The sequence below is a fragment of the Bos taurus genome, chromosome 11 (genome assembly GCF_002263795.3).
Source record: "Bos taurus isolate L1 Dominette 01449 registration number 42190680 breed Hereford chromosome 11, ARS-UCD2.0, whole genome shotgun sequence".
NCBI lineage: Eukaryota > Metazoa > Chordata > Mammalia > Artiodactyla > Bovidae > Bos > Bos taurus.
Window position 1 is genome coordinate 43,991,880 of NC_037338.1, and position 14,641 is coordinate 44,006,520.

Below are 14,641 nucleotides of genomic sequence, written 5' to 3' on the forward strand. Positions count from 1 at the left end.
ATTACAGAATTAATTCTACCCTGAAGAATGTAGAGTGCTAGCCAAGTTTCTGACTTTGGCACCCTATTAACTTATGGTGGCATTCTTTGAGGGCATTGGAGAAGGAAGGAAAGGTTTGGAAGGAAAGAAAGATAAGTGGACATAGTGGATTTAAGATATCTATGGGATAAAGGGAGGTACTTGAATACATGAGTCTGAATTACAGGAGACAGATCTGAGCTGGAGATTTGGGAGTTGATCACATTTAGGCAGTGTTTGGAGGCATGGTCATGAATGACAACCTCTGAGGAGAAGAAGCAGTGGGCAGACAAAGTGAAGTCTTCAGACAGGCCTTAAGAATAAGCTGTTAAACTAAGAATGGTCACAAGAGAGTGGCATCAGGAGAACTAAGTGAAGGACTTCTGAGAACAAAGTATTAATGCCACTGAAGAGAATTAGAAGGAAGACTGAAAATGTTTACTGGGTTTCATAGTTATAAGGTCATGAATGACCTCAGCAAGAATAGTTCTGATAGGGTGGATCAATGCTTGTCATGTGATTGGGTCAGGAAAAAGGCTTTTCAGGAAGAGGGAGCAACACCAACAATGACATTGTGAAAAAGCATTGCATGTTAGTACAACTGGATGAAGTTTAGCACTTACGTAATAAATTTAGTAATGGAAAGAAAGTGGAAGCTACCATAGAATTCACATAAAGATCTGCATTTACAGGAGAGAAATGCAACCCGTATTACTTTGATTAAAATTTTATTAGAATTTCTTAAAAGGATTTTACCCAAAATATCTCCAAACTCACAGGTTATTATTAATCTTATTTTCTATATTAGAGCAGTGAGGTTCTCAGGTTTGATTGATTTCTCAAGGTCACATATTGGTGACAGTACGGCTGGCTTTAACATCAGTGCTTTTATGAATCCTGGGGTACTGCAGTCTTGTATCTGATGGCCCCAGCCTCCAAGAGAGAACTGATTGAGAAGGAAGATTATTGATCTGGAAAAGCTCCAGCAAGGTAATTTGAAATAGATTTTGAGCGATTATCCTAAGAAAAAATGAAGATAGGATGAAGAAATATATGCAGGTTAAGAAGAATTGAGTGTTTATTCAGAAATGTTTTCTATTCTAAAATTGACGGTCCCAACAGTGCTAATTGTGCTGAGAGTTTTACAGTTTGACCAGCTTTTTGTTTGTTGGAGACTATTACAGTTTTCCTTTGGAGAAAAGGTACAGAGTCACTTGAAATTTTGTTGTATTTTAGCTCTTTGGCAATATTCTTCTTTGGAATGAACTCCTCCCAGAAGACACCTTGCAAGAGCTAGGACTAGGGAAGCTGCTGAATCGTTACCTTATTATAGCTCTTCTCAATGCCATACCTGGCTCAGATGTTGTTAAAAAGTGCAGCCAGGTAAGTTGTGTAGAAATTGATCATCATTTTATCATTTTTAAAAGTTATTAAAATTAATTTTATAGCAAAATAAGTTAAATTGTGTTACTTACATAATAACAAATTAATTTAACAGACTAGAAATCCGGGAGAATCCAGTATTTAAAAATTAGTATACTGGTTAACTATTTACAAAATGACTGTTAGATCCTCACCTCTCACTTAAATACCAATGTAAATTATAGGTAAAGTAAAAAATTAAGTGTAAAAAAAATAAAACTATAAAATACTGTACCAGGAAGATAAATGACTATACCTGATGTTAAGGGAGTCCTTTCTGAACTTTAATGCAAAAAAAAAAAAAAAAAGGTGAGAAAAGGTAATAGATTTGATAAGATTTTCGGTCAACCAAAAAACATAAACAGAAAGGTATCAGGACTATAAAAAGGATTGCATTTGAGTCAATTCTAATGAGGTGGATCAGCCTAGAGCCTATTATACAGAGTGAAGTAAGTCAGAAAGAGAAAGACAAATACTGTATATTAACGCATATATATGGAATCTAGAAAGATGGTACTGATAATCCTATGGGTAGGACAGCAAAGGAGACACAAACATAAAGGACAGACTTTTGGACTCAGTGAGAGAAGGAGAAGGTGAGATGATTTGAGAAAATAGCATTGAAAAATGTAGATTACCATATGTAAAATAGATAAACAATGGGAATTTGATGTATGACACAGGGTACCCTGTGACAACCTGGAGGGATGGGATGGGGTGGGGCAGGAAGTGGGTAGGGGGTTCAGGATGGAGGGGACACGTGTATACCCGTGGCCGATTCATATTGATGTATGACAAAAACCATCACAATATTGTAATTATCCTCCAATTAAATAAATAAAGGTAGCAGGATTATTTGATTATTGTTAAAACTCGAAGATGGGTTTATTGGGCTCACTATACCTGTTCTTCCCTTGTGGCTTCCCTTGTGGCTCAGGCAGTAAAGAATCTGCCTGCAGTATGGGAAACCTGGGTTTGATCCCTGGGTTGGGAAGATCCCCTGGGGGAGGGCATGGCAACCCACTCCAGTATTCTTGACTGGAGAATCCCCATGGAAGAAGAGCTTGGTGGCCTACCATCCATGGGATCACAAAAGAGTTGGACAAAAGAGTTGGAGCAACTAAGCACAGCACATACTTATTCTTTCTCCTGTTGTTTATGTTTGGAATTTTCTATAATAAAAAGTTAAATAGAAAGAAAGTTGAAAAACAGAAAAATAAGTTATAATGTGCATAACGAGGATAAATACCCACATTTTTTTTAAAGCTCTACAAATCTGTAAACAATTTGAATGTGCTTACTGAAAATGACCAAAAGGCAAAGCAATCCCCCCCGAAAAAGAATATGCTAAAATAACCTCTAAACATGTGGAAAATATTAATAGTATTAATTAATATAATAGTATTAATATAATCAGAGAATTGATTATTAATTCCCAGTATTGTCATAAACACAGGAAAACAGCAGTCCCACATCTGTCCAGGAACATCATTCATCTAGAAAGTGTGGAGAGGCAATTCTGGGAAATAGTTTCTGCACTGTGAGAAGAGGAATACAACTCTGGAGACTCTTTTGGCACAATCGATATAAAACCTTTAAAGTTCATACCCTTTTAAGGAACTTCCCTAGTGGTTCAGTGATTGAGAATCTACCTTCCAATGCAGGGGACTTGAGTTCGATCCCTTGTCAGGGAACTAAGATCCCACATGCCATGGGGCAACTAAGCCCATGCACCACAACTAGAGCGCCTGCATGCCACAATTAGAGAAGCGTCCCACCACAAAGAACCATCAGCCAAAATAAAAAAATAAATAAAGTCCACATGCTTTTACATAGCAATTTTACTTCTAGGAAATTATCCTAAGTTAAAAAATCAATGGATATAATTTTCTAAGAATGTGGGAAAATATTTATATTCTTATATAAGGTTTTTTTTTTTAGTATACACGTATATGTAATGTTAGATAGCAGTTCCTGAAAGTGTGAAAGTCAGTCGTGTCTGACTCTTTGCAACCCCATAGACTGTACAATTCATGGAATTCTCCAGGCCAGAATACTGGAGTGGGTAGCCTTTCCCTTTTCCAGGAGATCTCCGTAGCCCAGGGATCGAACCAGGTCTCCCACTTTGCAGGCAGATTCTTCACTAGCTGAGCCACAAGGGAAGGCCCTAAGACTTCTTTCCAACCCAGGGATTGAACCCAGCTCTCCCACATTGCAGGCATATTCTTTATCAGCTGAGCCACAAGAGAAGCCCAGGAATATTGGAGAGGGTAGGCTATCCCTTCTCCAGGGGATCTTCCTGACCCAGCAATCAAACCAGGGTCTCTGCATTGCAGGTGGATTCCTAGACAATTCCTAGAACTGTCTAGCAGTTCCTAGACAACCATTATTTTCCCAGCTATGGTTTTGTATCATGTAGTTTGTATCGTGTAGTTTTTAACTACATTATTTATCAGATATTTCAATCTTCATCCATCCTATTGTGTTTCAGATTTCAGTTTAGTTCTCTTTGACCAGAAAGCTCTACTATGCAGTAGAGGATATATGACATTGTCTTCACAGTTTGTGGCTAGAAAACCAGACCAAAACAGTGTGGCTTTAAGTCCCAGGATCATTTATGGGAAAGCTAGATAGTTCCTTCAGAATTTTATTGAGCCTTGTGATACAAAACAAGGGAAAAGCAAGTGTAAATGACATTAAATTCCAGATCGGTTAAGGGCTGGTTTTAAAACTAAAAAGATATAGTTTGCATAACAAGACTTATAGGACTTTCTGCCTTAGGCAACTAGTGTTATCTGTTTTTTTCTAGATAATTGAAAAAAGTGATTAAGAAATAGGATAAATCATTTTCAACTGTGTTTTCCGTGTTGACCAGCTAGATTTATTTTAGAAAACATGCATTCCAGAACTTTCTTTTAATGTATTTTATTATATATATATATAGTACAACTTTCTACTTTCTAGAGGTACATACTGATCCTGACCTTAGCAACTAACATAACCAAGAATTTCGTTAGAGAGTATGATCTCAGATTTTTCCTTGCTCCCATTCTCTCTCCTTTTTAAAAAAAATTCTTCCTTCTCCAACAAGGAAGTTTTCCTTTTGTTTACATTTTTTGTTTTTTTCCAAAACTTTTTCCCCAAGTCATGTATTACCTTTAGCATGATGATAGTAAGTGTTGTTTGAGAGGTTTCCCCCCCCAAAGAAACAAATGAATGTACATACATTGACTCCTTATGCTGCCATTGACATTTAAAGCAATATATTAAATTAGAAGAAAATTGTAATAAATTTTTTATACAGTATATCTTAGAATGACCTTGATTTCTTAACTCTAATTTATTGATATAGATTATACACAAAGTCATCTAATTTCATACTGTGAAATCACACTATACCTATTTTATACAGTTGACCTTTGAATAGCACAGATTTAAGCTGCATGGGTCCACTTCTGTGTGGATTTTTTTCCAATAAATATCAGTACATACCAGAGTACTTCACAATCCATAGTTGGTTAAACTTGTGGATGCAGAACCACAGATATGGAGGGCCAACTGTAAAGTTAATACACTGATTTTCATCTGTGCATAGGTCACTGTCCCTACCTCCCTGCATTGTTACAGGGCCAAATGTAGGTTTGTTAACTAAGTGTTTTGTGTCTACACATTTCTGGTGTTTAGTTATAGATTATGTTTTGTACAATTTAATCACTCAGGAATACAGAGTAATGAAAATATTACAAGTACTAGTAAGTATTTCTAAAGAGTAGTCCCCTTTAAGCTTTCAGTATCCAAATACGACTTTTTTTTTATAGTATAAAACCTAAAAAAGAAAGGGGAAATTCTCAAAAGTTATTTAACCATGAATAAAAGAATATGGAAGAATAATACAATATGGAAGAATAATACAACCAACATGAGTAGTGTGTATGTCAAAGTCATTCAGTCGGGTCTGACTCTTTGTGACCCCATGGACTGTACAGTTCATGGAATTCTCCAGGCCAGAATACTGGAGTGGTTAGCCTTTGCATTCTCCAGGGGATCTTCCAAGGAATCTTAACGTGAGTAGTATAAGGATTAAATGAGATTATGTTAAAGTACTTAGTTAATAACTGTCATTAAAAATCAACCATGTGTTTTGATTATCAGATAGCAGCATATTTACCAGAAAAGTGGTTCCAAAACTCTGCCATGAGAACATCCATTCCCCAGCTAGAAAATTTCATCCAGTTTTTACTGCAGTCTGCACGTAAATTATCTAGAAATGAAATCAGGTAATGCATATTTTATTTGTACCTCCATAAGCGTTATTTAGGCTTCTGTTCTTGGCAATTTTTAGAAAGATTTGTACTTTACTTTTAAAAATCTGAAACTGTCACTGTAGAATTAGGAGATGTTTTCATTTGCAACTTTAGAATCACTCAGTATTTTACTTTTACACCTAAGGCATATTAGTTCATATGTTTAAATGCAAATCTCTTCCAAAATAAGCACTTCCAGAAAACTGTATCACAGGAGAATTTAGAATTAAAACTGTAAGTCAAAAGCCTTTTATTTAAGCATGTTTTTAATGTCTTTCTAATTTTCCTAGCCATTTCAAAATCTCAATATTTGTTAAGTATAGATCTGCAACCTGGCATTTACCCAGCAGTAGCTGGATCTCATTCACAGCACTAGATGTTTAAGGACTTGAATACAATGGTGTTGGCAAACCACCTCAAAACACAAACAAACAAACAAAAAACTCAAATTGTAACATTTGATTATATCTGTGGGACCATGATAGTCCATATAAACTGCTGATAGCAGCACACCATTGTTCAGATTTCTAATGATAGATTTCTTCTGTGCTTTTTCTACTTTTTTATAGTCATTCACATTAAAATTTGTCAGAATATATCCACTAATAGTCTCTGATGGAATTTCATGATAATGTGGAGAAGGTAGCATCTAAATACTTTATGCAATATATTTTAGATATTGGCATCAGGTAAAGTTTTTGTTTCAAATTAACTGCTGATGTTTCACTGTGCCCTTATACATTGCATTTCTAAGAGGGAAAATGCCCTTTTGTTGTTTTTTTCAGGGATGAACTCAAAGAAATAATTCTTATTCTGGTGAAAATAAAAGCTTTGAATCAAGCAGAATCCTTCATAGAAGAATGTCACCTAGACCATCTTAGATCAGTAATTAAAGAATTTGAGTAAACTTTATAGGAAAGTACTAAAATGAGATTTTAATATAGTCACACTTGGCTGTTTTGCTTGTAGAAAAAGAAAAAAAGGTGTTCCCTTTTCTTTATTCCCAATAATGGAGGAGAGAATTTCCTAAACCAAAAGAATAGCACTCTGTCCCTCCATTCCCTCTATCTTCTGCCTTCTGGTATCTTGAAAGACTGAGCCTCCCCTTTATGAGTGTTTGCAGGAATTAAATACACAGGAACAGTAGGAGTTTAACATATTTCCATTTGATTCTTCTGATGACTTTTCCAGTTTAAGAAAGGACTTGAAGCTTATTGTAGCTGTTTTGGCTTTGCTGAGTCTTCTGTCCTGAACCATAAAAACATCTTTTAGTTCTCTCTATTTTAGCAATCTCTGTTTTTAACTCATTTGTATGAGTTAAAATGAAAATCTTAATTGGAATGAATTACTTATAAAGTATTCTGATTAAGGCATTTCAGAGCTACTAATGCTTGTCAGATTGTGCTTCAGAATCTATACCAGTATATTGTTCTAACACAAGTCTGAGAACAGCCAATGAATCTCTGCCAGCAGTATTTTTTTAACTCATTTGTACTTAATAGGTGAAGAAAAAAATCTTATTTTGATTATTTATATTGACTATTAGAGAGTGACTTCTTGTTTTCTTGGCCATTTGTAATTCTTTTTGAAGTATCTATTTTTTTCCTTACGGATTTGTAAGAGCTTTATATTTTAAAGATACTGATGGTTTGGCAGTCCAGTGGTTAGGACTCTGCACTTTCACTGCAGAGGGCATGGGTTTGACCCCTGGTCAGGGAATTAAGATCCCACAAGCCACATGGTATGGCCAAAAATGAAAACAAAACAAAAAGATGACTGACGTAGTGCCCACACTGTGTTACAGTTTTCCTCATTTGCTGTTTTCTTTAAATGTGTGTATGAGTTTTGGTGTACTAAGTTATTGCTTGTTTGGTAGTTACTACTATTTTTTGCTATGCTTTTTTGTGTGTTTGTCACGGTGGTGGTAGGCTTAGAGAGGAAACAAGTATTTTAAATATTCAGAACATATGATTCATTTTTTTAAAATGTGTGTGATTAAGAATGTGAGACAGGGTCATTGAATCAAAAAGAAATTGAGAACATTTTTCACAGTAAGTTTACTGATAATTTTTCTTAAATCTATTTGTTTAAATAACTTTCAGGAAGTCCTAAATGTATTCTGCAAATTGTTGCCCAAAAGATAAATCAGGAAAAGTTGATTATATGTCCAGTTTAATAGTTTGAATAAAGAACCAGCCTTGAACTCCATATGTAGGGTTTGAGCATGTGGCTTCTAACATCATCAACACTAGTTTTGAAGCTGCATGTAATAAATTTTCTCAGAGTGGTATGTGATTTCTACCATAGTGAAGATTCATGATTCACTAGTATGAACAGTTTCTTAAAGTTTATTTTAGTTATACAAATTATACAGAACAGAATCTCATCTAGAAAATTCAAGCCATTGCTAAAAAAAGTCGTTTTCTTACACAATTATTATTCCCAGAAGTAACTGCTATTTTCACTTTGTTATCCTTTCAGAACTTTTCTCTACTTAAAAAGTATGTACACATATGTCTATACACAGCTTTATTTTTTATATGTGGCAAATATTTTATTGTGTATTAAATTTATAATTTTTTATTGTTAAAAGTGTACACCTGAAATTTCCCTATGATTTTTGCCTTTGTAATTAAAGGTGTGTTAGATGATCCCTTACATTTTTTACTTGGGTAGAGAGATTTCTCTTGCTTTTTGTAGAATTTGAAAATATTAGAACTACTTTTTGATGAGGAACACAGGTATACGATAGGGAACACAGGTATACCTGTGGCGAATTCATTTCAATATTTGGCAAAACTAATACAATATTGTAAAGTTTAAAAATAAAATTAAAAAAAAGAAAAAGAAAATATTAGAACTACTTTTAAAACTGCAAATTGATTTAAACTCCCAGTAGTTTTGAAATTTCATTATGCTTGCGGTTTGAATCTCAGGATTTTTATCCATCATATACTGTAACTAAGGATATTCAAAAACATTTGTGAAGACTGCCTAATCCTCAATGCAGAGTTCTTTTTTTTTTCCTGTTACTGTGAAATGGATGAAGAAATGGAATGAAGAAGAGAAACGCCAACTAACAAAAACAAACCTTTGAGTTAACAACTTACCTCACACCTCAGTTCTTTCTCTGGATTTTTTCAGGTTTTTGTTCACTTAAAGAATGTAAAATTTTTACAGAACCAGATAAATTACCTTTTTGTTTTTACTTTTTTATATGGCTTTTAGGAACTTTTCAGTGGCCATGAAAATATACCTCAGAACAGTTAGGTTATTTTATGTAGATGACTCTATAAAATCTGAAAAAAATATTATGAAAAATAGACCAATATTCCTCATGAATATAAAAATAAAAGTCCTTCAAATACTAACAAACTGAACCCAGCAATGTATAAAAAGGAAAATAATAATACATTATGACCAAATAGGTTTTATTCCAGGAAGAGAAGTTCGGCTTAACATTAGAAATTTAATCAGTGTAATTCACCTATGAACAGAATAAAAGAGGAAAACCATACGATCATCCAATGATTACAGAAAAAGCATTGGACAAAATTCAACACCCTTTCCCAGTACACAAACAGGAATATAAATTATTTAATAAAGAGCATCTGCAAATGAACATCCATATTTAGCATCATACTTAATGGTAAAGTATTAATGCAAGGAGGTCTACTCTCACCTTTTCTGTTCAGCATTGTTCTGTAGGTCCTAACCATGCAGTTGGTCAAGAAAGAGACATAAAAGTTAAAACACAAGAGTTGAATCATTATTCTCAAGTGACAAGATTGTTTACATTGAAAACCTTATGCACTCTACCAAAAAAAAAAATCTGGATTTAGCAACATTTTACAAAACTCAAAGCCTACGGATGTACTAGTGATCTAATTGGAAACAAGTTTTAAAACAATAATACTTCAGTAGCCTTGGAAAACATCACATATCTAGGAATAAATCTATAGAAAGACCGTGCACTGAGTAGTACACAAATTGCTGAGGAAAAAAAATGTGTAAACCTAAATAAAGAAATAGACATCATGTTTATAAATTGGAAAACTCAGTTATTGTTTCAGGTATCTTCTTCTTATATTGATTAATATCAATTGTTATGCAGTCCCTATCAAAATTCTATCAGACTTTTAAAAAAAAGAACAAAATGATTGATTAAAATACATAAAAATTAAAGTTTAGATGTACAGAGACCTTAAAATAGCCAAAACAATCTTGAAACAGAATAACAAATTGGAAGACTTGTTCTTTCTGAATTCAGGACTTACTATAAAGCTACAGTAATCAAGTCTTTGGTATTAGGATAAGAATAAACTAATACATCAGTGGAACAGAATCAAGAGTCCAGGAACAGACCTAAATATAAATAATCAATTTTTGACCACAGTATCAAGTTAATACATCATAAAAGGAGAGTATAACAATATTGGTAGAACAGTTGAATAAGAAATAGAATGAACCTTAACCCTTATTTTCTACACACCCACACAGATGAATCAGATCTAAATGTAAAGCCTAGAGACAAAAGCTTGCGAGGACAAACATAGACTGTCTTTGACACTGAAATAGAGAAAAGATTTCAGGGGGTAGGGCACAGAAGACACTAACCAAAAAAGAAAAAAAGGATAAGTTGGACTTTTTCAAAATTTAAAATTTATTCAAAAGTATTCTGTATCTTAGAGCCACAGCAAGACGGAAGGAGGGGCACAATCATGATAAAAGTCAAATCCCATACTCGCCAGGTGGGTGACCCATAAACTGGAGACCAGTAATATCAAAGAAGTTCTCCCACTGTTTTGAAGGTTCTGAACCACATGTCAGGCTTCCCACCCTGGGGACCTAACAAATGGACTGGGAATCCCCAGGGAATCTGACTTCGAGGGCCAGAGGGATTTGATTACATGACTTCTACAGGACTGGGGAAAAGAGAACCTCCAGGCTTGGCAGGCACAAACAAAACCTTGAACACACCAAGACTCAGAGGAAAGAAGCAGTGACCTCCCAGGAGACTGAACCAAAACAACTTGCTGGTGTTGGGGGGTCTCTTGTGGAGGTGTTGGTCGGCAGGGGCTCACCACGGGATGGGGGCACTGGCAGCAGCAGTCTGGGAAGGTCACTCCCTGGTGTAAACCCTCTTCAAGGTCACCATTAATGCGGCCATGGAGCTGGGTCACCTCAGGCCAAAACTACCAGAGAGGGAGTGCAACCCCACCAAAAGCTTTACTGAGCAAGACCCTGCCTACCAGAGAAAGACCTAGTTTTTCCCACTATCAGCCTCTCCCATCAGAAGGATTACATAAGCCTCTTAACCTCCTCCATTAGAGGGCAGACAGAAGAAGCAAGAAGAACCACAGTCCCCTAGTGACTAACAAACCACATTACAGAAAGTTAATCAGCCCGAAAAAGCAGAAAGTTATGTCCTGGATGAAGGGATAAGATAAAACCCCAGAAAAACAACTAAATGAAGTGGACATAGGTAGCCTTCCAGAAAGAGAATTCAGAATAATGATAGTGAAGATGTTTTAGGATCTCAGAAAAAAAATGGAGGCAAAGCTTGAGAAAATGCAAAGAAATGTTTACCAAAGACCTAGAAGAATTAAAGAACAAACAGGTGAATAATACACTAGAAGGAATCAATAGCAGAATAACTGAGGCAAAAGAATGGATAAATGACCTGGAGGACAGATTGGTGGAAATCACTGCCGCAGAACAGAATATAGGGGGGAAAAAGACAAGAGACTTCTGGGACAACAGTAAATGCACCAACATTTGCATTATAGGGGTCCCAGAAGGAGAAGAGAGAAAGGACCTGAGAAAATATTTGAAGAGGTAATGGCTGAAAACTTCCATAACATGGGAAAGGAAATAGCCAAGTCCAGGAAGCACAGAGAGTCCCAAATAGGATAAACCCAAGAACACACCAAGACACATAATAATCAAGCTGACAAAAACTAAAGACAGAGATGAAATATTAAAAGCAGCAAGGGGAAAATGACAACATACAGGGGAACTCCCATCAAGCTATTAGCTGATTTCTCAACAGAAACTACAAGCCAGAGAGAATAACATGATACATTGAAAGTGATGAAAGGAAAGACCCTACAGCAAAGAATACTCTACCCAGCAAGACTCTCCTTCAGATTTGATGGAGAAATCAAAAGCTTTCCAGACAAGCAATAGTTAAGCAAATTCAGCCACCAAACCAACAAAGGCTAAAGGAACACCAACAACAAATGCTAAAGGAACTTCTCTAGGCAGGAAACAAGAGAAGGAAAAGACCTACCTACAGAAAATAAACCCAAAACAATTAAGAAGACGGTAATAGGATCATACATATTGATAATTACCTTAAATGTAAATGGATTAAATGCACCGACCAAAAGACATAGACTGACTAGGTAGATGAAAATATGTGTATGTATGCACTTCCATTTACCACATCACTCTGCTTGCCCCCCCCCCCAAATTTTATTATTTTATATTGTTAGGTTAATCGTATTCCTATTATGACTTGCAGATGTAATTATCTTTTATTTTTTGTCTGGCTACTGATTGTGAAAATTGATACACATCTTTGACTGTAGTGATTATGTAACAATTACTTAATACCATTGTATCATGATTGGTCAACCGAAGAATAATAGAATTCCGTATCACCAAAGCAACCGTTTAATAGAAAATCTGTAATCACTTTTGAACTGTGGTGTTGGAGAAGACTCTTGAGAGTCTCTTGGACTGCAAGGAGATCCAACCAGTCCATTCTAAAGGAGATCAGTCCTGGGTGTTCTTCGGAAGGAATGATGCTAAAGCTGAAACTCCAGTACTTTGGCCACCTCATGCGAAGAGTTGACTCACTGGAAAAGACTGTGATGCTGGGAGGGATTGGGGGCAGGAGGAGAAGGGGACAACAGAGGATGAGATGGCTGGATGGCATCACCTACTCGATGGACGTGAGTTTGGGTGAACTCCGGGAATTGGTGATGGACAGGGAGGCCTGGCGTGCTGCAATTCATGGGGTCGCAAAGAGTTGGACATGACTGAGCGATTGAACTGAACTGAATCAGTTTTTAAAATCCATATGCATATCAAAATTATCTTGGAATTTTTTGAAAAATACAAATATTCAGGTATTATTTTTTCACCAGAGCTCCAGATATGTTTCTAATGAGCAGCCATGTTTAAAAACAACTGGACTGTATGAAGACCTTTTACTTTTATCTAGTTTGTTTCACTTTTTCTATTTCATATTCAGTGCTCCCATTTCCTTTAGTTTTCTAGTTACTCTCTCTCTTTTTTTTTTTTGATGTTCTTTCTCAAACCTTTATTAATTGTAGTAGAGAAACTTTTGTATACATATATATATATAATATGTATAGTATATATATTTTAGAAAACTTACTAATTTTTGCCTAAAATTTATGACATTTTGATTCCATTTATTTGACTTAGTATGAATAGAATGCTACATTTCTAATTTAAAAAAATAGATAAGCAACAAAGGTTTACTGTAAGCACAGGGAACTATAGTCAATATCTTATAATAACCTATAATGGAGAATAATTTCAAAAGTAATATATATGTATATGTATAACTGAGTCACAAAAAAACAGCTACTTTTTGAAATTTAGTAATATTTATCTTTTTGCCAGCTTTTCTAAATGTCCTATGGACATCTGATAACAACATATGAGATACAAGATTAATATAAATGAATATAAATAGAAATATATTTAAATTATTAATGACATCATTCAAGATGCTCCTAGTCTTATTTTTTCTGCAGTTGATAAAATAGTCTCAAAGAAATGTTAATATATCTCACTGTGATTCAATTATGTATATTTTTTCTTTTCCCTTAAATTTATTCTGATTTTTGCTTTATATGTTTTTGTTTCTTTGTTGTTAGATGTCTCATGATTTATGAGGTATATCATCTTTGTGAATTGTACCTTTTATCATTAAAAAGTTTCATCTTTGTTTCATTTTAAAATAAATGTTTTTTTAAAAAGTATTCTACATCTTAGGTCTGCTGGGAAGTACAAATTAAAACTACCAGTTCACATGATAAACCAGTTCACATCCACTAGAATGACTGAAAAAGACTAATATCAACAAATGCTGCCAAGAATGTGAAGCCATTGGAACACTCCTAGGTCGCAGATGGAAGTGTAAAATGAAAAAACTGCATTGGAAAACTGTTCATCAATTAATTAAACATTTACTAACCATACAACTCAACAGTGTCACTCTTAGGTGTATTTACCTAAGAAAGTAAGAATATGTTCATAAGAAAAGCTTATATAAGAGTGTTGATAGGAGCCTTATTATTTACAGCCCCAAACTGTAACCAAAATGGATAGAGTTGTAGATTCATACAATGGAAAACTACTCAACATTAGAAATAAACTATTGTATACAATTAGTATACCTGAAAACATCATTAAATGAAAGAAGTTAGGTAGGAATACATTCAAAGGGAAAGCCAAAGATCTGTGTATTTTATTGTATATTAATTATGCATCAGTTTTTAAAAAATACCGTGTAAGTCAGACAACTATCTAGAATAATGAACTGTCTCTGGTAGTGTTATGAATGAACTGAGCACACTGAAGACTACATTAATTGCCCTTCCTGTGACAGTTTTCAGAAGGCATCAGTGGATGTTAATGGAAGAAAATTGATAGTGATATCCAGAGATATTTTTAACAACACAGTCCACCAGAACAGTGGTTTCTTACTCTTTTCTGCCCAAACCTAACCCTAACAAGTTTCCATCAAGAATTGTGCTTTAATTGAAACATGTATATTACCATATGTAAAATAGATGACCAGGGCAAGGTCGATGCATGAAGCAGGGCACTCAATGCTGGTGCTCTGGGACAACCCA

The 14,641-nt window shown here is 34.9% G+C and overlaps 1 protein-coding gene across 4 annotated transcripts in view; it reads left to right on the top strand.

The window, feature by feature from the left end:
* The window catches only part of GCFC2 (GC-rich sequence DNA-binding factor 2), an 84,650-nt gene extending 70,663 nt beyond the window's left edge, over window positions 1–13,987 (top strand). For 2 of the 4 annotated variants that reach the window (XM_024999405.2, XM_003586634.6), the window contains 3 exons: window positions 1,255–1,401; window positions 5,593–5,717; window positions 6,530–13,765. In XM_024999405.2, the coding sequence (XP_024855173.1) occupies window positions 1,255–1,401; window positions 5,593–5,717; window positions 6,530–6,650 (393 nt within the window). In that variant the 3' untranslated portion in view covers window positions 6,651–13,765. The other 2 variants (XR_009496436.1, XM_024999406.2) reach the window with 2 other exon arrangements.
* Window positions 13,988–14,641: the final 654 nt, after the last annotated feature.